Source organism: Salvia miltiorrhiza, chromosome 8 (genome assembly GCF_028751815.1).
Source record: "Salvia miltiorrhiza cultivar Shanhuang (shh) chromosome 8, IMPLAD_Smil_shh, whole genome shotgun sequence".
Taxonomy (NCBI): Eukaryota; Viridiplantae; Streptophyta; class Magnoliopsida; order Lamiales; family Lamiaceae; genus Salvia; species Salvia miltiorrhiza.
In genome coordinates this window covers 9,717,107-9,743,329 of record NC_080394.1, presented here as the reverse complement: position 1 = coordinate 9,743,329, position 26,223 = coordinate 9,717,107, and the positions used below count along the sequence as shown (strand labels likewise).

Below are 26,223 nucleotides of genomic sequence, written 5' to 3'. Positions count from 1 at the left end.
AAATATCATTATTAGTCCAAAATTCTGTCTTAGACTTATAGTATGTGGCCAAATAGGATATACTATATATATTGACTTTTGAAGACATAACTGAAAATCTTTATTATTTTCAAAAATAAATATCTACATTATTGATCGAGTATGTATTCACGGACTTTTTACCCTCTAAGAAAAAATATTTATGGACTTTGATATTGTTAAATGTATAAAGATAACATTTCTTTTTTTTACAATATATTCTCTCTTTATACATAATATTTATACAATTTATCTATTTTCTGCACATTTCTTAATCTTCGTGCCCAAAAGTAACGAGACATTTATAATAAGACGGAGGGAGTAATATCAAAAAAATTTAAATATAGTATCCAACTCCGAGCTACGAAATGTGATATATATATATTGAATTTATTTTTATTACACCTAAAACAAGACAATTTTAAACATATATGTAAAATAGAAAGAAAAAAAAAAGATGAAAACACAATTCAATATATATTAAAGTGATGGGATACCATTTTAGGCACTTAAAGTCTTGAGTTCGATTTTCACTTATGATTATATTGAAAGTTGTTGCTTGTGCATAATAAAGTATGTTGTACTAATTATTTAAACAAATAATAATTACTTATAAAAAACAGTAAAGTAGCGAAAATATAAAATGAACACATTAATGAAATAACTTTATACTAAAACTTTAATTAATCTCAGTTATGAATTCACTATAAAAATCTCTTTTGTAATGAATTACACGATCCACTTAATAGAATCTCTCTTATTAAGTATTCGATAAGAAAAGAAATCATTTATAATCCAATCCTAGATGCTGGCAAGAAGTTAGACTTTACTGAAGCAAATATTCACGTTACAAACAACAAACTCTATCAACTAGTCCTAAAATTTACGAGTCTCCCACTCAAGATATGTCGGAACAATACAATTTAACAGTCCTACTCTTTGATACTTGTGTTGTAACTCTGTGTATTGGTACCGAATACAGTGATCTTCCTCCATTTTTATAAACTTCTTGAAGCTTGGAGATCAAGGATGGAAGGCTGAGAATAAGGGTTATGGCTAGTGCTTAATTGGTGCCAAAGTAAATTTGGTGACCATGTCCTAACCACTTTCTTCTATCTTCATGCCATTTGGCTTAGCCTTCTTACTTTAATCTTCATTATATAACTGATTTTGTTAGCATGCAAAACTAACACACAAAATTTACGAAAATATAGGATAGAATTATTTTAATGAAGAACTCAAAACAAAATGTAAATTGAAAAATATTTATAGAGTTAAATTAAATATATATTATTCCCACCTAAGTATGAGTAGTCTGTCCAATTTAATTATTTGAATTTAGTTTAACATTTAACCAATTATGATATGAATTGTGTTTTATATTTGAAAAAATGATGGGATACCACATCCTTATAACTTGTTGTCTAATAAAATTAATATTTGAAATAAATTTTTTTAGCCATAATATCTTTAATATTTCAGATAAATTAGTCATTTAACATAATTTATTATAAATGGATTTTCAAGTAAGTAACTTCTGACTAATTGTATTTCACAAAAACTTGGGTACAAACGGGTGTATTCAAATCTGCATCCTGACATAAATCGTGTAAATGACACAATTCGTTTATACAAATGACATTGCGTATAGATGACACTATTCGGTTATATGAATAACACTCTAACATTTTAAATGTTATAGCATCATTTTCAATCTTATAATGTCATTTGCAATTTTATAGTGTCAATTACAAGAAGTGTTATTTATATTTCTGATAGTGTCAATCATACACAGTGTCATTTATAATGTTATAGTGTCATTTATATAATAAAAAAATATCAATTAAAGGCAATGTCATTTGTATATAATCGAATAATGTCATTTACACGATTTGGGTTAAGATGCGGATTTAGATCAGAATGCGACTTAAAATATGGGTATGGGTCTACCTCACTGTATTTTATTATACAAACTTAAAGTTAAAAAAAAAAGGTAGGACTCAGCTCTTAAAAGTGCGAGCAAACGTTTGGTGAAGTAGAAAACAGCAAGTAAATATTACTCCAGATTTTATGATTAGTCTTGGTAATAGCATAATTAAAAGAAAATAGAGTAATTGTACATTTGATTTAGTAAGTAATGTAGGACTTTGACATATCTAAAAATTTGAAGGAAGGAGGATAACGGGCGTTAGCAGACGCGTTTTTATTCATGGGTATTACATACATAACACATTCAATTCTTATTTTTGGACATAACGTGTAATATTTCTCTAATGTCCTCTCTTTCATCAGTTTCTCTCTGTCTTCACAGCTCACACTCAACAATCATTTACGTATAAAAATATATACATTCACCAACAACCGCACTCTGCAAAATCAACTATCTCTCTCCTCTGCCCATGGATTCGCCTCCGCCTTCGCCGTCCTTCTGGTGCTACCAGTGCACCAGGATCGTCTCCGTCGTGTCTGAAGAAGCCGTCGTCTGCCCGCACTGCCGCGGCGGATTCATCCAATCGGTGGACCCCACCGATTTCTCGCCCGAGCATCCCCGCCGATTCGCGTCCCCTCGCCAACGCCGCCGCCGCAACGGCACCTCGTTCAATCCGCTCATAGTCCTCCGGAACAGCTCGGAGGAGTCGTCGGAGTCCCCTCCCGGCGGGGGGCGGCGGAGCTACGAGCTCTATTACGACGACGGGTCGGGGACGGGGATCCGGCCGCTGCCGTCATCCATGTCGGAGTCGCTGCTCGGATCCGGATTCGAGGTGATGCTCGACCGCCTCTCGCAGATCGGGTTCAGCCTGTGGGCCCGGCCAGAGAATCCGCCGGCGAGCAAGCAGGCCGTGGCATCGCTGCCGGCGGTGCAGATCCAGGCGTGCCACGTGGACGCCGACGCGCACTGCGCCGTGTGCACGGATCCCTTCGCCCTCGGATCCGAGGCCCGCGAGATGCCCTGCAAGCACATCTACCACGCCGACTGCATATTCCCGTGGCTCAACCTCCACAATTCGTGCCCGGTCTGCCGCCACGAGCTGCCGGTCGATGAGCCGGACGGCGTTTCCGGTCAGTCGGGGGCGGTGGGGCTCTCGATCTGGCGCTTGCCCGGCGGCGGCTTCGCGGTGGGGAGATTCGTTGGGGGAGGGGAGGGGGAGATGCCGGCGGTGTATTCGGAAGTGGAAGGGAGTCTCAGCCTCACCGGCGGCGCGCCGAGGGGAATTGAGTGGGGGCCCTGGGTGCGGCGGCGGAGGGGCGGTGTTTTCCGGCGTTTTTTCGGTAATTTGGGATCGATTTTTCGGAGGGGACGGTCAGGTTCGGCAGACGGAGCTCCGTTAAGGAGGAGTGCGAGTCTTCGGGATTCCGAATCGGGTTCGGGTGAATCGGTTTTCAGTAGGTACGTGTTGAGGAGGGATAGGAGCACAAATTCGATACCCATTGAGCAATAGCATGGGATGGGAGGGCAAAATCGTCAATTAACTACTGTTCAATTTTCATTTCTCTTTTCTTTAGTCAGTTTTGTTAGTCACCCAATATTGTAAAGTCATGTAAAACAGAAAATTCTTTAAAATCTTAACTAAGCTCCATTACTTGTATTTCTTTTAGACTTGCTATAAAACAATAGGAATAGTTTTACAAGTATTTAGACTGGCTACAAAATTATTGGTGAGATTTGGTGTATGTATACACATTATCGCTTTGAATAATCTATTATATACGTCTTGCCAACATTTATCTCAAATTAAATTTACGAATTGGATCCAGTCGTCTATGGGTCCATGGGCGAGTAGGATAGAGACAAACTCGAAATAAATTTAAGGTAAGCGTGAACAATGTCTCGAATATTAATGATCCAACTATTCATAACCCATTCGTTACACGACTGTTGCATTTTTTTTTTATTTCGTTTCTTTGTTTTGAAATTTTGATTTGCTTAAAACTCCCTTCGTCCCAACTATCTTGAGACAAAATTTTTGGGCACAAAATTTAAATAAAAAGGTGAATAAAAAGAACGACTTTTGCCATATAAAAAAATGTATGAAGATAATTGAGACGGCTCAAAAATGAATTTGTCTCAAGATAGCTGTGACGAATGAAATATAATACTCCATCCGTCCCACTGTAAGTGAGACTTTTTTGTTTGGATACGAGAATTAAGAAAAGTGTATTTTGTGTGTAGGTGAAAGAGTGAAAAAATGTTTAAAGGAAAAAAAAATTACCCAAAAAGGAAAGAGTCTCACTTATAGTGGGACGCCCAAAATAGAAAGAGTCTCAGATACAGTGGGACGGAGGGAGTACTATAATAAACAACTCAACATTAATTCGAATTTGTAATTTCTAGCACAAACATTCAAATTTTACAATTATAATATCGTATGTATATTTTTTTTATCACTATAATAATTCAATTTTTCAATTAAGTTTGTTTTACATTTATTGGTAGAACTATTTCGTTTTAGAGCTGAGAAAAGCCGTGAATGTTAATTTACATAAAAATAAAGGTTGTATTATGAATTTATGATTTTAATTGTAAAGTTTTAAAATCGTGCGAAATTATAAATTCGGGTTTAATTTAAATTGTTTATGTGCGACAATCAACTCTAGTATTTTCAGTAGTTTTAAATTGAATTGGGAAGTAAAAGGAATTTCTTAGAATTAACATTACTAACACTACCGACGGATTACCTGAGCCACAAAAAAAGAAAAACTATCGACGGATTACTTTTTGACAGTTAACTAGCACACGCCCACTCGTGCGATGCACGATCAATATCGAAACTGAACGATATTTTAAATAAATAAATATGCATATTAAATATATATTATAATTTAAATATAAATATAAATCTAAATAAAAAATTTAAATTATCCACGATATAATTTCAATAAAAAACACGAATTTGAAAATATATAAATTCTCGATTTTGTATTTTCAATTACCAATTAATTGATTTTTATTGATAATTAAAAGAAATTATAAAAGAGAAAGGAGAGATAAAAGATGAGAGAGAGAAAAAAATAATTTTGTAACTTTAATTGATAATAACTTATTCGTTTTAAATTTATTTTTTTATAATTTTTATATCAAATTAAAGATCTTTTCGTTATCTTTAATTTAACATCCATATTGAATATCTTTTTATTAATCAAAAAAAAGAAAAATGAGGAGAAATTTTGGTGGGAAAAAGTAGCTGTTATACTGCTCCTTTATATAATATATAGATTTGATTAAAATTAAATTTCAAAATTGATGTTACCTTATCGAATATTTTAACGGTTGTTTTTATTTATTGGCAGCGAAATTCGAAAAAAAAAATTTAATATGGTACAATCGTCAATATCCAACGAGTTTTTGTTTTTTAATGCGAACATCCAAGGAGAGTTAGACACCACTTATATTTGTTAAGTGAAAACTATTCGGTGGTGACATTTAATTGCTCCAGCATGAATTTATGGGACAAATGGCCCAGGGCACGTACGATTTCCCAATATTTGTAGGAGTACTTACAATTTCAAATTTAAAAATAAAATGTTCATCTCTAAATAAGTGTTATATTGTAGATATTTTTTAATTTCTTTTACTCCCTCCGTCCCAATATTGTTGGCCACATTCTTTTCGGCACGGAGATTAAGAAATTGAGTGTTATGTTTTAAGTATGTTTTAATTAAGTGTAGTCCATCAAAATTAAATAGTTAATTAATTGTGGTCCATATTTTTCTTCTCAGTGCTTCTGTTCCATTTTTCAAGCCGCCGCCGGCGCTGCCGGCTAGATGACTGTCAACATGCAAATCAAGAATTTGGCTATCAAACCAAAAAACCAATTCAAACCATTTTCTTTTCCAAAAAATCAATCCAGTTTTCACCAAAAAATCAAACCAAATTCTTGAGAAAACATTCAAACCAAATTCGTCAATTAATTCAAAACCAGAGAAATTGAGCAGAGGAGAGGGAGACGGCGACTGCGGCAGCCCCTTAATTCTTCAACCTATTCGCACGGTGAGGGGGAAAAATCACAGATCTCCAAACCCAGACACCCAACTGGGCCGCCAACAATCGGAGCCCTAGCCCCCAAAATTCGCGGTGAGGGGAAAGGGTCGCCGCCCCCAAATTGCGCCACATCTCTATTTGGAGATAGAGGGAGATGCGAGAAGGCGACGGTGGTCGCAGCGCAGACAGAGGGACGACGGCCATGTGGTCGCGCCGCCTCAGATCTGGGCGAACCACCCCTAAATTACGCGAATCGGAACCCTAAGGTAAGCGATTGCTATCTTGCTCACCGGAGACGACGACAGATTCAGACGGGGAAGTCGGCGGTCAAACGAGAGAGAGGAGAGAAGTGTCCGACGAAGAGAGAACGGGAGAGAGAAGAAGCGACGAGTGCGCACACAACGAGAGAGAGAAAGAGCAGAGGCAAGAGAGGTCGGGGACGGGGCGACGGCCGCGGCGGTGTCGGCCAGTGGAGAAGAAGAGAGAAGGGAGAGATTTGAGGTTGCGCGTGTGTTGTGTGTGTTTTACATGTGTGTTTGTGTTTATTAAATGGGGTTTAGGTTTAAGTAGAAAATTAAATTAAATTAAATTAATTAATTGAGGTTAATTAAATTAAATATTTTCATTTTATGAAAGTGGCCAACAATAATGGGACAGACCAAAAAGGAAATGTGGCCAACAATATTGGGACGGAGGGAGTAATTGTTAATCCCTTCTTCCCATAACGTGTCCAACTTTCCTTTTTAAGTTGTCTTATAAGAAGTGTCTTTTTTTTTAAAATAAAAAAGTGGGCTCCACCACTTTTCACATTTTTTACCTTAAGATTATCTTCACTTTAATTTTATTCAATTCACAAAATAAAAATGGACTCCACCACTTTTTAGTATTTTTTTACTCTTTAATCATATCTATTTAAATTCCGTTTCGAAACAAACTATGACACTTGTTATGGGACGAAAAAAGTATATATATTGTAAAATTTTAAAATAAAATTAAGCTAAATTTATAATTATATCCATATCTTTAATATTAGAATTAAATGTATTGTCTTCATTTCTTCTACACTTCGTCTTAAAGTTAGAAAATCTAATTAAGGGTAGTATACATGTAAAATTATATTCTTTCTTAATATGTGTAATTTTGTGTCATATGACACTTATTTAAAGATGGAGGGAGTAACACTTTGCTATAGTAAAAAAAAACCAGTAACATAAAATAAATAAATTTAGTCATTTTTCTGTGTAAAATTTGTCTTTATATTAATTTTTTAATACAATTTCTTTTCTCTCTCTCTCTCCTTCGCTACCCGCCATCGTCGCTGCCGCTCATTCTAGCTAATTGTCGTCCCCATCCTCTTGGTGTCGTCTCTCCTTCACATCCCCCTTTTGTGGCCTCCCATCTCCGTCTTTCTTTCATGTGATTTTCATCGGTGGACGGCCGATCGAGGGTCATTGTTGCTATCCTGTCTTAGCCGCGTTCAGCGGTGCCTCGCGCCGCCGCCCTTCGCCCTATTTTAAGGTTTGCGACTTTTTGGTCACATGAGATGCACTAACACTAGCCTAGCACTCTTTTACCTCGTGAGATTTTTTCGATGTGGGAGGTTATATACATGGAGAGTTTTAATGAGGCTAACAATGATTCTACTCATCTATCTATCTATTATGTGTAGGGAAACCTTTTTTAGCCATCACACAAATTCTCTATCTTGAGTGGAATTTTGAGAATTTAGAACTTTTATTTTTCTAAAATTCTCATTTATGTCTACTTAATTTTACATTTTATTTTTAATAATTATCAATAAATTACTCGACGTTAAAATATCCTAAATTATATAAATATATATTACTCTTTTTAATTCTTAATAAATATATATATATATATATATATATATATATATATATATATGTTAGTTTTTTTCATCTCACAAAACAAATATATAAATATATTAGGTGCATTGTACATGTTTAGATTCATTTTAATTTTTATGAAATAAAACATTAATTGCATATAAATATGGGCATGTCATGATGAGAAAAAATTGATAGTTGGAGTAATTTTAATAAAGAGTTTAAAGTTGGTATACAAAATGAGAATTTGTTGAAAGTTCATTAATTTATATGTAATTAACCCATAAAACTATCTATTTATGCTTATATATTTTATTTTAGATTTTACCCCAAAATAAAACAATACCATACCTATCAAATTAATATAGTAAGATTTAATCTATGACTTTTAACTTCAGAAAACCCACTCTATCACTAAGCCATTCCATAACTTCGAAATACTACTTTCGCAAATACATATATAACATTGCTGATAATTTTCTACTAACAAAAAAGAAAAAGAAAAAAACAAGATGTGGGTGGGTTTAATCCTATTCTTGAATTACGAGAGTTTTTTTAGTATTTTTTTTTGAAATAAATTAATAAATAAACATGGAACTATCTCTTTTTTTTTCTTAACTTCGTCCACGCCATTTAATGTATAGTTCAATTTTATGTGTGCTACCGTGTCCACTATTAAATTTATTATCTTAATAATATTTTTTATTAAAGTAAAATTTATTAATATTATGAATTGTGTTCGTTTTTATATATAAAAAAATTTAAGTTTTAAAAGATTATATACTTATAACTTTGAATTTATTAACCTATTATTAGCTAATAAAAGTAAAATTAAATGATAAAAATAATTATATTCTAATTAAATTGAATACACCTTAATATCACAAAATTAAAATCGAAAGAAAAAAATATTAAAAAATATAAAAAATTGAAAGTGGAACACCAACCCACTAGATCTCATGTGCTTGCTATATAGTTAAATATCAGTCTTTATATGAATATATTGTTGGAATTTTAGCTCAAAATAAGCCAAGAAACTGCAGCAACACTATAATTTGAAGAATACCGAATCTCTCAAGAACTCTAAACTCACGCAATGAAAACGTACGAACAAGACACCAAATTTACATGGTTCGGTAATGTGCCTACATTACTATATTCAGAGATTGAAACAAGAACTACAATGATTTCCTGATGAGACAAACGTGAGCAGAAAGAAAGCAAACCAAGCTCTCAACATTTCTTCTCTCACACTTCCTTTCCGATTTGCATGATAGTCCTTGGATAATATAGACTTTGCAGTCACAACCTCGTGTGTGTGTATATATATATATATATATATATATATATATATTATTGGTGTAGTAAATTTGTTTTGCAGGTATGAATAGAGAATGAATAAAGCAAGTTGTGAATTGTGATAGGTTTTGGGTGAACTACAGGATGAAATATAAACACATGCATGAAAATGAATGGTTGAAGGGTAATCTGATTTGTTGATCAGTCAATGCCAAATGATTTCTGTTTTGCTCTGCTGCTTCTACCTATCATCCACTTCTTCAACACTACAAATCGCTCCACACGAATCGATCATATACATTTCAAAGCCAGACTAGAATGAGTCCAAAGTCCACTCCATGAAATGCATCATGTTGGATCAACATCTCAACCATACTAATTCGACTACTTGAGATGTTGATTATCTTCTTCTTCTTCGTGTCTCAATTACAAAAGTAAATGTGATCTTCATTCTTGACATAATGTGCACAGCAGAGCACGCAACTTAGATTGTATGTTACCGAAAGAAAAGATTAAAGATGCTTGAGTTTATAAATTATTTGACTTACTAAATTAAATATTGAGTTTATAAAATTATTTTCAACTGGCAATTCAAGTAATCAACTGCATCATCGTATCCTAGTTGACTTGTTTAACTGGAGAAGTTGCTAACGGATTATTTCCATTCCTTTATTCTTTTTCCTCAAAGAATATGATGCGTTCACGTCATTGCTTCTATCATCATTCGTGTTTCGCCGGAAAAATAAAAACATATTGTGGTCAACTGCATAGAAGAATTATGACTTAATCAGTGCGATCTAGTGTAGCCTAATCTAATGTATTTTTATACTAGTATTTGCATCGGGGAAAATATTTTTAATTTTTATATTTATATAAAATTAATACTAATTTAATTATTATACTTATAAATATAATAAAAAAATAATTTTAATTAAATATATTTGAATTGAATATCGACAAAATAAAAAAAAATCACAATTATAAAATTTGATATTGAAAAAAAAAGTTAAAAAATTAAAAATAAAATATTAATTAAAAAATTAAAAATAGATTTATTCAAAAAAGATGAGAGAGGAGAGAGAAATTTATAAAATTTTAATATTTAAACAAATTTAAATTTTACAATTTAAATCAAATATTTTCATAAAATATATCATATTAAAGCTCTTATCGTACGTAATCTTTAATTTGATATGCATATTAAATATTTTATAATTAATCGAATTTCACAATTTTGGAAAGAAATGTAACAACAAATAAGAAGTTAAAAAATAAAAATAAAAAGAAAAATATATAATTTAAACATAAACCTTCAATTTCATTATAACTATAAAATTATATACCACTCAATTTTGAAATTAATTTCAAATTGAAAACTCTCTTTTTAATAGAAACAATGTAGTCAAATAGCCACAATGAAGATTGAAAATCAATTTTTGGCCCCGAATCTTAAAACATCAAAATATGGTCATTAATTAGGTGATATGCCTAATTTGCCCTTTTTACTCTGCCGCTGGGGTGATTGCGCGGCCGCTGGAAGCTTATGGGTGAGTTGCGCGCTCGCTGGGAAAAGCCAGCACCCGCTGCGTGTATGGCACTAATAGTACCATAAGTGTCATACACATCATTTTATTACTTGATTTTATTTTGATTTTATTAGTGCCATAAGTGCCAAAAGAACCATTTTAAACACTTCCCCGTAGAGTTTAGATTATCCATTTAGGGTTTAGATTATTCATTTATGGTTTAGATGATCCATTTATGATTTCTTAATTCTATTACTTTTGTTTCTGTTGCACGTATGACATAAGTGCCAAAATGACTATTTTACTTGGTTTTATTTTATATTTCCGTTGGCATTTATGGAACTGTCATAAGTGCCAACAGATATCTAAAATAAAACCAAAGTAAAATCTTGGCACTTATGGCACTAATAGTGTCATAAGTGCCTAACCTGACCCGGCACGCGACCCGCGTGCCTGATCTTATCCATTCCGCCTCATTAAGGGTAAAAGCGTTCAAATCAATAAAAATGATCAAATTTTATGTTTTTTCAATGTGTGACCATAAATTGTGTTTTATGCTTCATTTTGAGTACTTCAAAATGTTACTCTTTCAAAAAGTCCCACCTCTCTCCGCATGTCGCTACTAAATTTTACTCTTTTTAAGTATAGATGTTATTATCGTGATTAGGACACACATATATATATATGGTTGTGAAAATGACAGAACACACATATTGAATTGCCGAATGCATTGTAGCTAACAGCTAATTATAGTCTCGTATCCAATTTTTTCCAGAATGGATTTGTAGTGAACAGCTAATTATAGTACTGCATTCTTGTCTTTGCGTAGTACAAGTCAACACATGTACTGCAAAAATACACAACCACTATAAATTAATCTTTCCCACAATGCCATAATTAACTGAAAAATCTCACCGCTAATTCCAACTAAACAGTTTCATGGCCTCTTTCAAGTCAACTTTGTTGGTCGCGCTCGTCTTTCTCCTCCTCCAATTCTCCGAGATCAGAGGCCACGGCGGCGGCGGCGACGACCACGACGGCGATGCGGAGAAGGGGAATTTGCACGGAAAGGGGCTGATTCTGGTTAAGGTTTGGTGTCTGATAATCATGTTCGTGAGCACATTCGCCGGCGGCGTGTCGCCGTATTTCTACCGATGGAACGAGAGCTTTCTTCTTCTGGGGACTCAGTTCGCCGGCGGCGTATTCTTGGGAACTGCTCTCATGCATTTCTTGAGCGATTCCACCTCCACTTTTGGAGACCTTACCACTAAAGAGTATCCCTTCTCATTCATGCTCGCCTCCGCTGGTTATCTTCTCACTATGCTGGCTGACTGTGCCATCTCGTATATAGTCAACGCCGGCGCCAAGGAGGAGGAGGAGGAGGAGATCCACCCGGTTTTTGTCAAGACTGCTTCGCTTGGTGACACCATTCTTCTTATACTTGCATTGTGCTTCCACTCCATTTTTGAGGGCATTGCTGTTGGAGTTGCAGGTAATCTTCTTTTATTACTATTAACTTTAATTTCATAACATGAAATAATGTTGGCGAATTTTATGCGTCTTACTCAATTTATCATCGTTCCTTTCTTGAATATGAATAGTCTTTCTTCTCAATCAAGCGTTTAATTTTGGGTTAACTGCTAACCCTAAATTTTCCAACAAAATGATTTCTTTTGCACATCAATGATGTGTACTAACATTTCGCATGTAAAACATATTGAAAACCAAAAAATATTCAAAGTTTGTGAATTCTTTAGAATTTATTGCTTCTTTTTTCCTTCTCAAGTTTCATATTCAAGCTGCATGCATATATCCTGTAGCTGTGTTTCTACTCTGTTCATTATATAAAACTAACTAGTTTTGCATGTTGCGGTTTTGTGTTCCCTTGCACAACGATCTACTATAAATTAATGCTGCATTGCATTTATAGTATAATTGAAAATAGAACAAGTATACTAAATATTGAAAATCGAGTGAATTATACAATATTGGCATTATATATAACGGAATAAATTGCTACAATCAGTATGAGATCATCTATTACACTTTGATGTTACATCTCGTGTTAAACTCTCCTTAGATACGAAAGCAGACGCATGGAGAAATCTATGGACGATTTCACTCCACAAGATCTTCGCTGCAGTTGCAATGGGGATTGCACTTCTAAGGATGATCCCAAAGAGGCCATTTTTAGCAACTGTGGCCTACTCCTTCGCCTTCGCCATTTCAAGCCCAGTGGGGGTCGGGATAGGCATCGCCCTTGATGCCACGAGCCAAGGCCGCGGTGCTGACTGGACCTACGCTATCTCAATGGGCATCGCCTGTGGAGTTTTTGTGTACGTAGCCATCAACCATTTGATAGCCAAAGGCTTCAAACCTCAGAACAAGTGCTACTTTGATACGCCCTTCTTCAAGTTCTTTGCTGTGTTACTAGGCGGCGGAGTAATATCAGTTGTAATGATATGGGATTAGTCATTTTCTACCTATATATATGTTGTCAAACCATTCAAATCTATGTGTATTTTTTCTTACGTTCTTATTGCCAACATATAATGTCTCTAGCTAGTTGCTCCAAAAATGAGTTTTTGTGTATAGTAGAGGAGTCTGCAGGTACAAGATCTATAGTTGGTGTAACTACCAAAAAAAAAAAAAAAAAACTCATAGTCTTGTACATTACTAGTACTTTGTAATGATTATATGATCATCCATGATTCCACTTGCAACCTTAATAAATTAATACTATTTGATTTTTCGTTTTGTACGAAGAGAAATTCGCAGATTTTTACTTTACGGTGAATCTTGGGAATCTTATTTGTAGTAGAACAATATCTAAGTGGCCTCTTCTTTGGTTTATCTTCTTTGAAAGAAAGGTGGATCAGATGTCCATTTCTGTGTCCTAAGATTAGGCTTGTGTTTGTGTCTTAATCACAAAGATTATCAGTTGCAAAGTCCTACTGCTACAAAAATGTTTCAGCCAATTGATTGATCATGTGCTTTTCCACCACTTGGAATATATATATATATATGTGGTCCAATTTAAATTGTTCAAAATCCAGCAAGAAATGAGAAATAGTGCAAGAAACTAGAGATTAGAAAGAAGAAAAGGGGAAATTTAAAGAGTTAAATGTATTTATGTATTTTTATAAGGGAGAATGTCCAATCAAAATGATCACTTAATTTGCAGTGGTTGGCAGAGTTCAAAAGGGCTATAGTTGTGACCCTTGGGCCAAAGTTTGGTATACTATCCTTCTACACTGTCACATTTTTTTAGGTATAATGTTATTCCATTTTCATACTATACTAACTCCAAACTTCCTAAAGAAAAAGAATCCATCCTATATAAGAATGAACATTCATCCCTGCATTTCCACAGCACAACCAAGTAGTTGGCTAGCTTTCTCTCACATGGCCTCATCATCGATTCCTCCATTCCTTTTGTCTCTCTTGATCTTTTTGCATCTCGGCTCCGCAGTCGAAGGCAGAACCAGGCACTACACGTTCACCGTAACTACTACGACCACCACGACCCTCTGCTCACTAGTTTATAGTTACAATAATGTGTTGATATGTTTGTGCAGGTGCAGCTGCAGAATGTGAGCAGACTATGCAAGACTAAGAGCATTCTGACCGTGAACGGAAAGTTTCCCGGGCCTACTGTTGTTGCAAGGGAGGGTGACCGTGTAGTGATTAACGTCACCAACCATGTATCCAACAATGTCAGCATCCACTGGTACACTACAACACTCTCTCATTCAACTCCAAACATTTCTTCTACATCCCAAATGCTGAGTTTCTTAATTATGCAGGCACGGCATCAGGCAGCTGTTGAGCGGCTGGGCAGATGGGCCGGCATACGTGACTCAATGCCCCGTCCAGACTGGGCAGAGCTACGCCTACAATTTCACCATCACAGGGCAGAGAGGAACCTTATTCTGGCATGCTCACATCTCATGGCTGAGAGCCACTCTTTATGGGCCTCTCATAATCCTTCCATTCAAGAACACTTCCTATCCTTTTCCCAAACCCCACAAAGAAGTTCCAATCATCTTCGGTTCAGTTTCTAGACATTTTTGGACAATACAATGTACATTAATTTGTAATCATCATGAACATGCTATATATGTTATTGTGACAGGAGAGTGGTTCAATGCGGATACAGAGGCGGTGATCAGCCAGGCTCTTCAGACAGGCGGCGGCCCCAACGTCTCCGATGCATACACCATCAACGGCCTTCCCGGCCCCTTGTACAACTGTTCCGCCTACGGTATTTCCCGCCATAAATATTTTATTTATTTGAATTAATTAATTAATGAATCCACGTGAGTTTTGGTTGCAGAAACGTTTAAGCTGAGGGTGAAGCCAGGGAAGACGTATCTTCTCCGAATGATCAACGCTGCGCTCAACGACGAACTCTTCTTCAGAATCTCCAACCACACGCTCACCGTCGTCGAAGCGGATGCAGTCTACGTGAAGCCGTTTGAGACCGACGTCGTGGTGATCGCACCGGGGCAGACCACCAACGTTCTGCTCAAGACCAAGACGAATCCGGCCGCGACCGCCTTCTTCATGGCTGCCAGCCCTTACTTCACCGGCCAAGGCACCTTCGACAACACCACCGTCGCCGGAATTCTCCAATACAAACTCCCTCATAAAACTGTCCATACCACGACTCCTCTCCAAATCCCGTCTCTCCCACCGTTCAACGCGACCGCCGTCGTGGCCAACTTCAGCAGCAAGTTCCGCAGCCTGGCGAGGGCCAACGTGCCGCAAACCGTGGATGGAAAGTTCCTGTTTACGGTGGGGCTGGGCAGCAACCCGTGCCCCAAAAACCAGACGTGTCAGGGGCCGAACGGCTCCATGTTCGCAGCCTCGATGAACAACGTGTCCTTCACGAACCCCAATACGACGGCGCTCCTGCAGGCCTACTTCTCCGGCAGATCCAACGGCGTATACACCACGGATTTCCCGAGACAGCCCTTGATGGCGTTCAACTACACGGGCGCCCCGCCGAACAACACGAGGGTGGGGAACGGGATGAAAGTGGTGGTGGTGGCGTTCAACACGACGGTGGAGGTGGTGCTGCAGGACACGAGCATTCTAGGGGCGGAGAGCCACCCTCTCCACCTCCACGGCTACAACTTCTTCGTGGTGGGGCAAGGATTCGGCAACTTCGATCCTCAAAAGGACCCGCCCAACTTCAACCTCATCGACCCCGTCGAGAGGAACACCGTCGCCGTCCCGTCCGGAGGCTGGGCTGCCATCCGCTTCAGGGCTGACAATCCAGGTGACGTACGCTAGAATTGGTTGATTTATATATATTGAAAAATAGTGGTATATATATAATTAGGATTTTAATTTGCAGGTGTTTGGTTCATGCACTGTCATTTTGAGGTGCATTTGAGCTGGGGTTTGAAGATGGCGTGGATAGTGTTGGATGGAGAACTGCCAGCCCAGAAACTGCCTCCGCCGCCTGCCGATCTTCCCAAGTGTTGATGAATGCTCACTTTCTTTTCTTGCGGGTTTCGTTTAATTTATGTACGGACAAAGTTTGATCCTTTTCTTTCTCTTTACTTGTTTCTTTTTCTCTCTTTTCTGGGTTGTGTTTTTTGGATTTTGTGGGAGATTGATGAACCGGAGCTCGGATTTGTATTGGATTTTTGTCGTCACAATTTGTTCCAACGAAACAGAATAAAGAAATCGTGTTTCCAATACACTTGGAAAGAGTCTTAATTAAAAACTTGAAAACAATATATCTACCATATCCTAATATCTTGTTTGATAAAAAAATGATACTCCATGACACACGATTTTTTATAAATTAAAAATTCAAAAATATTATACTGATTTGAAGGATTCTGTATATCATCTACAAAAGTGGTATACGTAATACAAATCTTAATTTTATAATTTTATATAATCTTAATATATCGTATCAAACAACATATCACGTATCAAACGAGTCATAAAGATATTGTTGAGTGTATTAATTGTAAATAAGTGTAAATTATAAGGATAAAATTATCTAATTATGAGTGGGTAGTGCTTAAAAATTAAAGGTATATATATATATATATAGGGTGCGGTTATAGTGAGAACCACAATTGTCGTGAGAACATAAGAACCAAAAAAAATTACTGCATCTGCTATACAAACTAATGCATCCGCTATTAAATTTAATGCATCCGAAAAAAATAATTTTTTGCTCCCTTCAGGATTCGAACCCAGCATCTGCATCCATCCACTAAGATGATGCATCCACCGTAGATGTTGATGATCGAATGACTTAAAATGGTTCTCCGTTCTTATTTTATTAGTGGTTTTTATTTGAACCTCTCCCTATATATATATATGTGTGTGTGAAGGATGTATTAAAAAAAATGCATAATTTTATGGAACCAAGGAAGTAAGTCAACTTACATACCTATTATCATCACTTGAGATTTTGATATAAGATTCCTATTAGATTCTAAGAGGTTTTCTCAATGTGGTGGGAAGCAAGTGCAATTGAAACGAACGGAATAGTCCTCACTCCTTACTCCTTACTCAACCTGTTTGTAGAAATGTCTGCAACCAAACATCAAGTTCTCACGCTCCTTTCCAGAATGGTTAAAGCTCCGCCGCAGAAAGCTCTTTCCCTCCTCACCTCCTCTGCTCACCACACTCATGAATCCATTTCAATAATCATCCATTACCTTCTCTCTCTCAACATGCTGTCGCAGGCCGAATCCTTCATCGTACGACTACTCTCTGGTAAAATGCCATCCCCCTTCTTCACAATCACTTCCCTTCTACCCTATTTGACCAACAATTCCAATTCTTTCCGCGTTTATGAAACAATCATTAGCGCTCATCTCAAAGCGCAGCTGCCGGTGGAGCGCGCTCTCACCTTGGTTGATGAAATGATCGATAGAGGGTTTTCACCGTCGTCGATTCTTTTTAATTCTCTGTTGAAGTGTCTCGTGAAAGAAGGCCATTTTGATAAGGCTTGGCGGGTTTTTGAGAAATATAAGGGAAGAGTTGGATTGGATGTTTATACCTTTGGGATTTTGATAAAATGCTGCTGCGAGAATGATAATTTGGAGAGGGGTTTTCAGGTTTTGGGTCAAATGTGTGATTTGGGTTTTAGCCCTAACGTCGTTGTGTACACTACGTTAATCGATGGGTGCTGTAAGAAGGGCAAGGTCGAGAAGGCGAAAAGATTGTTCTTTGAAATGGAGGATATCGGATTGATCGCCAATCAATACACTTACACCGTGTTGATAAATGGGGTTTTCAAGAAAGGTTTGAGGAAAGATGGGTTTGAGCTTTTTGAGAGGATGAAGAGTGAAGGGGCATTGCCTGATTTGCATACCTACAACTCCGTGCTCAACGCGTATTGCAGTGGTGGTGAAATGCGTAGAGCCTTCCAACTGTTCGATGAAATGCGCCACAGAGGGGTGACATGCAATGTCGTGACTTACAATACATTAATTGAGGGGCTGTGTAAGCAGAGGAATGTGGGGGAGGCGAAGAGATTGCTGGGTGAGATGACGAGCTGCGGTTTGAGACCGAGTTTAATCACTTACAACTTGTTAATGGATGGGTACTGCCGCATTGGGATGGTTGAGAAAGCTTTGTATTTGCACGACCAACTCAAGTCTTTTGGTCTATCTCCAACCGTGATCACCTACAATGTCCTGATTGCAGGATGCGCAAGAAGTGAGGATTCGTCTCGGGTTTTGGACTTGGTAGGTGAGATGGAAGAGAGGGGGATTTCTCCATCGAAAGTGACATACACTATCTTGATTGATTTCTTTGCGCGGTCTAACAACATGGAGAAAGCACTCGAACTCCTCGCTTACATGAAGAGGACTAGTTTGGTTGCAGATGTTTACACTTACAGCGTCTTGATAAAAGGGTGGTGCAATGAAGGAAACATGAGGGAAGCATCAAAATTGTTGGGGATGATGTGTGAGATGGAAGTCGAACCCAATGATGTAATATACAATACGATGATCCATGGATACTGCATACAAGGTAGCTCGTATAAAGCATTGAAGCTCCTCAAAGAAATGGCTGAAAAGGGTATGGTGCCTAATGTAGCTAGTTACAACATGACAGTCCAAGTCCTTGAGGGAGATGGGAAACAAGACGCGGCCCATAATCTTCTTGCTGCCATGTTGAAATCCGGCCTAAAACCGTCCAACACCCTCTCGTTTTGATGTAAAGAGGGAAAATTTGATTTGTGCAGATTGGTTCCCTGCGGATCAACCAGAGAAAATGCAGTCCGACCACTTTTGGAACTTTGATGATCTTTGGTAAGCTTGCGTAACTTCCATCTGCCTAGTTTGGAAAGTATTTATAAACAAAGATTGGGAAAGCCCTCTTCTAGAAGTGTTTTATAGTATTACTTAATATGCAAAATGAGAGACTTATACAATTATGAAGGTGCACTTTCAGCTTATAAGGCTATGAGTAGTTTGTAGAAATAGTTCAAAACATAGTGCTAGGCAATGTCGTATTCGGCCATTTCCTAAACTACACCAATTTGGTGTAAAATCTGCAAGTTGCTATGAACTTCCACTCCAAACACTGCAGCAAAGCTGCAGTAAAATGCCAAAATGCTACAGTGGTTTGGAGGAATACTGTTCAAAGAAACACATAACTGTTCATGGCTGCAAAGCACTATCCGCACGAGCCAAATTCTATATATTCTCTCTTTCACAATTTTAAATATATTTTGTGTGTGTTCTTTTTAACCTCAGTCTTTTGTATACTTTTTATTGATATAATTTCTTAACTATAATTTTCATTGTTGCAATTTGATTGATTTAATCACTATGAAATATGTAAATTGATTTCGTAATTTCAATTGTGTAATACAAATAAAAATGTTTACTAAAATTTATTAATGAAATAATATTCAAAAAAATTAACACAAAATTCTGTAAAGAACAAAGCTTCAGATATTAGACGCGCTAATGGGGGGAAGTAAATATTAGTATTTGCATTTTTTTATAGCTAAATATCACTTGTAGTTAAATCTATATTGGTGTTCAAAATCTATGAGTTTTTTTTTTTTTTTGTTATTGTATACCGTTGGAGATCATTCCATTGTTTGCACAATGTAGACCATTGGAGATGACCTCAAGAAATTATGTTATAGAAGCAATATGATAAACTTGATGAGTGTTGAAAGCTTGGTTAGTGATTAAAATTTCAATTTTGAAAACAATAGAAGTGAGTGAAAGAGGTGGTTGTGACATGACATCGTACTTTATAAAAGTAGGTGCAGTATGGAGAGGACGGGACTCCTTGCACTTATTGGATTCCAACAATTTCTGGTAAGCTTATATTTTCTTCCCAAGGGAGCACATGGTTTAAAATTGATGTCAAGTTATCAACAAGATAATTGGAAAATAAAATACTATTTTTGCAAATACATGGTTGGTGCTCAATCTGCCAATACCAGAAACAGAATGAGTAATTGTAATATAGTATAGAATATTTTAACGACGGTAGATTTTATAATCAAGCATGCTAAAGTTCAGTAAGATTGATCGCTATTGCCTATCTTAAACTTTACTAGTATTATGTAATTAACTAGAGCGACTGGTTGATATTTCATGTTTCCGTTTGCACAGTTATGGATGCAGATAGAACTTCAAAGTCGATGCTATATCCTTTATTATTCGCAGAGGATCAGAGGAGACCTGACAGAGCTTGAAGGTAGCAAATTTTGTTTTATCTATTGAAGATATCTGCATTTGCAGTTAGGTGTATTGAACAAGTCTTAGATATAGCAAACTATCCATGAGTATCAGGGAAGAAACAGACGAAACGATAATATATAATACTATGATTTACTGAAGATGAAGTGACCTCCATGTTTAGTGTTTAGTTGTAGACGAGGTAAAAATTTGAAGAGTTGATGCCTTGACAGTAACTTTTTGTTAAAAACTGAGTGTTAGAGAAGAAGCCAAGCAGGTACAGTATTTTTTTTGTAATAAGTAATAATAATACAACATCGTTTTTGGTACTTGTGAAGATTCCCATTGTTTTTCTGAGAGTTAGCAGTATTGTATATAGCACTTGAATTCTACTGCTGACAGGAATCTTTCTATCATGAAATTAGATGCTTTGAGAAAGCAAGTACTAGGAAAAAAGAGATTGGGATATTACTGTATACACAGATCTATTATAACAATTTAATGCACATAAATGTAGAAAGAAGAAAAAAGATGATAAGTTGTTTGAGATTTGTGTCTGCAATGAATTTAAAATATCTTACATCTCACAACATGGCACTCTCTCTAGCTAGTTACATTGAGGATCTGAGAAATTTTTGTTGCGCTTCTCTCTCTATCTCTTCTCGGATGGCAGGAAAACTTCTTCGGGTCAGAAATGAGCCCAAGATCCATCTCGCGAATAGAGAGATGGGCGTGGATCAAAGCAAGTTTGAAATTCAGAATCCAGCAATGAGTGTGGTCAAGAATCTCCATTCTTTTTCCAGCTGACGAGCATGGTGATGCAGCGCTTGACAATGTAGAATTTGGCCTTCTGCTCCTTGGCCAAGTTGGTGCACTTGCGCGTGAAACCGGAGCACCTCTGGGAGGAGCTTCTCGGGAGGGAGGATTTAGAGGAGGAGTGGCCGAAGGGGTTCTTGGTGGAGAAGCTCTTCTGAAGCGATGACTTAGTGGAGACGCTCCTCGACATAGACGCTTTGGAGGAGGAATGCGGCCTATCTTCTTTGGATAACTTCCATTTCTCATCCATGTAATACTCCATCGATCCACCCTCCTTGCCAATGCTGATGTTGATGATGCTGATGCTGATGCTAATGAGAGAGGGATGGATATGTAGAGAGAGAGAGAGATAGAGTTGTGAGATGAGGTGGTGGTGGGACAATATATACTAGTGTGGAGACAATGGTGGTGTGGTGGGTGTTATTGACGACTGTTGTGTAGCAGCATCACATGTGGATGCTTGAGTAAAATGGTCAGGCTTTGCACCTTACTTTATAATTTGCAGCCAAATTCTATGCTGGATCTCGTTTATTATAGGCCCCAACCCCTTCTGCTCCTGCCTCTCTGCCCTCCCATTATTTCTCCTAATTCATCTCTTTTTTTTATTTTTTTCTTCATAATTTTACTCCACTCTATGCAAATTCCCAAATTATTCCTCCATTCATTACCAAAAAATGTGAACTTTCTTTTATTACTGCATCAATTTCCACTGATCCAATCATCAATTCAAATTGAAACCACGATCCAATGTCTAATCAATGTGCTACAAATTTCCCAAACTAATTCCATCACCAACAGTAATTGCATCCTATATCTACAACATCAAATCAATGTCCGTTTCAAACTCGATTTGGAGGTTTTGTAATTTAAGTTAAGTCATGATCAAACTAGTAGGAATCGACATAGTGAGAAAAGAAATGATTTTTGTGTTGGTAAAATATAGTAATTGTCAACAACAATAATAGTTTAAACATTAATACACATGTTAGGGTATAATTAGGAAAAAGTTGGATATAAATTGGTTTTTTCTCCTATTATGACGTGTGATTAATTTATATATATTGTGATGTCAGAATAATATTATTGTATGGAGATGCGACTTTTACTGCGACGGCATAGTTTTTGACATTGCAAAGCAAAGTTGAGTGATTTGTTAAAGAAGGGAAAGTGCATGAGAGAGAGAGAGAGGGAGTGGGGAAATGTGAGAATTGGAATTGAATAAGAGTGGAATTTTGTTGAAATTCGATTTGATTTGGGCAAAAGGTCGGTGCTCATTAATCTATTGTACTTTCACTGTCTTCTACTATCATTTTAATCCTTTCTAATTTTTTCTCCTCCTCCTTTTTGCTTTCTTTTCAACTTCCTCATTATTTCTTCTTTGAGATGATGTTTCCTTATCTGTTGATGCTATATCTTTCAGCCTCAAATTAGGTCAAGTTTTCCTACTGCGGCCCTCTTTGTCCTCATAGAATCACTCATATACGACTATTAGTTATATAAAAAAAAAACAAGAACAAGTAAAATTGTGTTCTTTTAGAGATTTTAAAATATAATACTCCTACTTAATAACCAAAACGATTGACTATTGATTTGAAATTATTCAATTAATAGTTCTATAGAACCCAATTATTTTTACAAACTATCTTATTGATTTGAAATTATTCAAAAGGAGAAGAAGTAAAATTGGGTTCCTTTGGGGATTTCAAATCAATAGGCAATCCTTGTGGAAAAATAAAAACTAAAGCATTTCACCTGCAGCATTTTCAAATTATCTAATAATAGAGATAGTTTGGTTAGGGAAATTAGAAAGGAAAAGGGAGTCAGGACCCATGATTTCTTTAGTGAGTGTTTGATTGTCTATTTCCCTAGTTTGAATTTTTTACCATGCCAAACAACATTGCTTAATTAATGAAACGGCATTGTTTTATTGTTGTAGAAATGGTGGATGCAGTTGCAAAATATTAAATGGTAAAGTCACAATTACATTTTTTAAAAATGATACAAAAATTTCAGATTCAGCTAAAGTATTATTGTTGGCAAATAGTCCTCTCGAGAAAATAGTGTACGTTGTTGCTAATACGGGAACTGTATTATGATTGCAGTTAGTGATTATCTAAGTTTAAAAGCATGAAACCCTTTCTAAAACTAGTCAAATGTCAACAGATTAAAGTTATTTTTGTATGTATTTAAGTTAAAGAGAAGAGATGAGAGTAACATATGCACATGGTAGGGTTCGGCGCCAGCGTCAGAAAATTTTGTACCTAAGTAGTAAAATAAGATTGTGCTGCTTCATCAAACAATAATAACTCAAGTCAAAATTATAATAGTAAGCAGTAACAGTAATAATTAATACAGCCACAACTAAGATTGTGGTGGAGCTAATTTCATCAAAAATAGCGTAATACTATATTTTTAAAAAGATCACAATGAAGTTAGTTTAGCTTTTAATTTCTCTAGAAGGTAATTAAATAAACATTCTTATATTATATGAATGGGTTTGTTTGCTTCGTATGTCCAACGTCATTATCTTTAAATATGGTGATCGATAAGGCGAGTTTAGCGGCACGTTATTTGTTAGAGTTCTTTTAATTCGATTAATTAAATATTGAACAGTTTTATGAGTTGAGTATCATTTTTACTGTTTCTTAATTGATCTATCAGAATTAGTATGGATCTTAGAACATTATCGAATCAAAATTATACGCCTAATTTAATTTTGATTTACAGTTGCTTAACCACCTGGGTACATATATAGTATTTAATTAATATGTGTTTGATTATTTTTTCGAGCAGCGACACCCATATTGAATGCGAATCGACAATGTTTATATGATCCTAATTAAGTTGGTAGTTTGATTGGGAATCATTTGACTGTTGAGATTATTTGAAAATTCAAATTTTGACCAGTCAACTGTAGATGAAACTATAATATGAAAATAAACAGAACAGAACTGCTGCTAATGTTTGTACTATCAACAAATAAAAAACATGTGACCATTGTCTATCGGTCACTCATTTTCAAACTTTGGTTTGTTTGTTCACATCACCTCCACTATCATTACTTCCATTATGTGGTGAAGGTTTTTTCACATTTTGATCATACAACTCTCCCCCACTATATATATGTCTTTTTTCCTATTTCATTTCACTAGTTTACAAAAAAATGCACAAGCTAGCTAGGCAGGGGAAAATTAACCTAGGAATGAATCTGTGATTGGTTTGATAGATAAATATTTATGTGGCTAGTATAAAGAGATTAATAGAATGATAATGATTCAAGAGATATCGGATTGAAAAAAGTTCAAGTAAAAAATGAATAAGATATATATGAGGAGGTCTTCTGTGTGGACGTTCGCACGGTGCGAATCTCTAATATTCTTTAAAGTATGTGAGTGTCCGCACAAGAAAATTTGTGAACAAATATTTAATATTTTGCATAGTATATATAGAATAAAGATAGAGTAATGAGAATATTATCAAACATATATTAGATTGACGTGCCATCTACTATAATTTTCATTTTTAAGCAAAATGGGTGATGGAATGATAACCATCACTTATTCCTCACTCTTATAGTTCTCATTCTCGTTCGTCCATACTTATGTCCCTAGACAATTAGAGTAAAGTTTTAATACTATATTATTGTGACCCAAAATAGCACAACTTTGTATATTGTTTAAAGGCTGAAAATATAAATGCTTATTTTTTAAAGTTGTATATAAAACTGATCTCTTTCGTAAAATATGGCACTTCATCCGTCTCTCAAAAGTTTGTCCCAAGGTGAATGATACGAATTTTAATAAATATGATAAAAAGTTATTTGATGGTGGGATCATGTACAAAAATAGTGTTTAAAGGACCGTAATTGTAAAGTTGCTAATGAGGTCATGTATAAAATATATATATATATATATATATATATATATATATATATATATATATATATATATATATATATTGGGGCAAATTTTTTCGAGACACCAAAAAGAAAATTGGAGTAAATTTTTTAAAGATGGAAGGAGTATATTTTATGCTTAGATTCATTAAGTTAACCTTAATGTCTAAATCACAATTATACTTATAAAACAATATTTTACACACTTTTGCACTTTTCTTACATGTTCTGTACATTTTCTTACACTCTCGTCTATTTTTTATATATAAAAATTACGGGTAGTTAGAGCATCCGCATTGGGACCTCCTTGATAGCCTCCTTGATAGCCTACTTGATAGTGTTTGTGTTATTGAGTAGGTAGTGCTGCATTGGGGTTCCTTGATAGCCTCCTTGATAATATTAGTTTTGATTTTATGTTTTTCATTTAAATTTTATTGCATAATTTAAATTGCATATTTAAATACTGGATTAAACATAAAATTTAAAAAACCTATTTAAAACATAAAAAAAATACATAAAAATTTAAAAAACCTATTTAAAACATAAAAAAAAATACATAAAAAATTAAAAAACCTAAAACATCATTAAAATCACATAATTAAAAGCCTAGGATAGACCACGACGCCTGAGCACGTCGGCGACCATGGACGCGTGCAATGCACGTTGTGCGTCCGTCATGTTCGTCGTATCCGTGTTCAGGAGCTGCATATCGAGCTCCCTCTCTCGGATATCGTTCCTCCGCTGGTACTGGGCGGTGAATGCCCTCATCTGCGCGTCGTTCCTATCCAACCTCTCCACAATTTCTGGTGGAGGATCCGAGCTCGTATGCGACGCTGCTGCCTTCCCTTTCCCTTTCTCCGCCGCCTTCGCCGCCTTGTTGCCAATGGGCCGAGCAGAAGAGATCTCCTCGCCCGACGCCGAGGTGGTGAAGCCGCCCTCTTCCGTTGTCTTTGTCCTCTTGGAGGCATGCACGTCTCCAAGGAGGTACATCGACTTGAACTTGGGATTGTTCCGGAGAACTCTCCACGCGTTCCAGAAATTGAAGGAGGCATTAGTTGGGCTTCTAGCCTTGAAGATGGTTTGGGCCTTTTCACGAATCATATCATCCGAATGACCGGACGGCCAATTGTTGCGCGTCTCCACCCAAACAGCT

At 36.1% G+C, this 26,223-nt stretch overlaps 5 protein-coding genes across 14 annotated transcripts; 4 read left to right on the top strand and 1 right to left on the bottom strand.

The window, feature by feature from the left end:
- Positions 1 to 2,122: 2,122 nt before the first annotated feature.
- On the top strand, positions 2,123 to 3,605 carry LOC131000794 (E3 ubiquitin-protein ligase RDUF2-like). Its single transcript, XM_057926871.1, has one exon. The coding sequence runs from the start codon at positions 2,418 to 2,420 to the stop codon at positions 3,456 to 3,458; it is 1,041 nt and encodes a 346-aa protein (XP_057782854.1). The 5' UTR covers positions 2,123 to 2,417; the 3' UTR covers positions 3,459 to 3,605.
- Positions 3,606 to 11,434: 7,829 nt separating this feature from the next.
- Positions 11,435 to 13,435, top strand: LOC131000793 (zinc transporter 1). Its single transcript, XM_057926870.1, has 2 exons — positions 11,435 to 12,162; positions 12,751 to 13,435. Exons 1-2 carry the CDS (start codon positions 11,610 to 11,612, stop codon positions 13,140 to 13,142), a joined length of 945 nt encoding a protein of 314 aa, XP_057782853.1. The 5' UTR covers positions 11,435 to 11,609; the 3' UTR covers positions 13,143 to 13,435.
- Positions 13,436 to 13,570: 135 nt separating this feature from the next.
- On the top strand, positions 13,571 to 16,381 carry LOC131000792 (laccase-17-like). Of its 2 annotated transcripts, XM_057926869.1 has the most exons (6): positions 13,571 to 14,174; positions 14,249 to 14,400; positions 14,477 to 14,721; positions 14,806 to 14,934; positions 15,007 to 15,954; positions 16,033 to 16,381. In XM_057926869.1, exons 1-6 carry the CDS (start codon positions 13,947 to 13,949, stop codon positions 16,161 to 16,163), a joined length of 1,833 nt encoding a protein of 610 aa, XP_057782852.1. In that variant the 5' UTR covers positions 13,571 to 13,946; the 3' UTR covers positions 16,164 to 16,381. The 2 variants fall into 2 exon arrangements, with proteins under 2 accessions (XP_057782852.1, XP_057782851.1); XM_057926868.1 differs by having other exon boundaries at positions 14,477 to 14,934.
- Positions 16,382 to 17,149: 768 nt separating this feature from the next.
- Positions 17,150 to 21,711, top strand: LOC131000788 (pentatricopeptide repeat-containing protein At4g11690). Of its 9 annotated transcripts, none has more exons than XM_057926864.1 (4): positions 17,150 to 18,967; positions 19,939 to 19,993; positions 20,306 to 20,378; positions 21,033 to 21,711. In XM_057926864.1, exon 1 carries the CDS (start codon positions 17,153 to 17,155, stop codon positions 18,869 to 18,871), a length of 1,719 nt encoding a protein of 572 aa, XP_057782847.1. In that variant the 5' UTR covers positions 17,150 to 17,152; the 3' UTR covers positions 18,872 to 18,967; positions 19,939 to 19,993; positions 20,306 to 20,378; positions 21,033 to 21,711. The 9 variants fall into 9 exon arrangements, with proteins under 9 accessions (XP_057782847.1, XP_057782842.1, XP_057782846.1 ...); XM_057926859.1 differs by having other exon boundaries at positions 20,294 to 20,378; XM_057926863.1 differs by having other exon boundaries at positions 19,936 to 19,993.
- LOC131000790 (small polypeptide DEVIL 13-like) lies at positions 20,874 to 21,704 on the bottom strand. The gene has a single exon (XM_057926867.1). It carries the CDS (start codon positions 21,435 to 21,437, stop codon positions 21,138 to 21,140), a length of 300 nt encoding a protein of 99 aa, XP_057782850.1. The 5' UTR covers positions 21,438 to 21,704; the 3' UTR covers positions 20,874 to 21,137.
- Positions 21,712 to 26,223: the final 4,512 nt, after the last annotated feature.

Bases quoted from the DNA above. Each gene is read 5' to 3' on its own strand.
- LOC131000794 (XM_057926871.1), top strand. From the start codon at position 2,418: ATGGATTCGCCTCCGCCTTCGCCGTCCTTCTGGTGCTACCAGTGCACC.
- LOC131000793 (XM_057926870.1), top strand. From the start codon at position 11,610: ATGGCCTCTTTCAAGTCAACTTTGTTGGTCGCGCTCGTCTTTCTCCTC. The intron at 12,163-12,750 runs GTAATCTTCTTT...AACTCTCCTTAG, and splicing joins CATTGCTGTTGGAGTTGCAG to ATACGAAAGCAGACGCATGG.
- LOC131000790 (XM_057926867.1), bottom strand. From the start codon at position 21,437: ATGGAGTATTACATGGATGAGAAATGGAAGTTATCCAAAGAAGATAGG.
- LOC131000788 (XM_057926866.1), top strand. From the start codon at position 17,153: ATGTGGTGGGAAGCAAGTGCAATTGAAACGAACGGAATAGTCCTCACT.
- LOC131000792 (XM_057926868.1), top strand. From the start codon at position 13,947: ATGTTATTCCATTTTCATACTATACTAACTCCAAACTTCCTAAAGAAA. The intron at 14,175-14,248 runs GTAACTACTACG...ATGTTTGTGCAG, and splicing joins CCAGGCACTACACGTTCACC to GTGCAGCTGCAGAATGTGAG. The intron at 15,955-16,032 runs GTGACGTACGCT...TTTAATTTGCAG, and splicing joins CTTCAGGGCTGACAATCCAG to GTGTTTGGTTCATGCACTGT.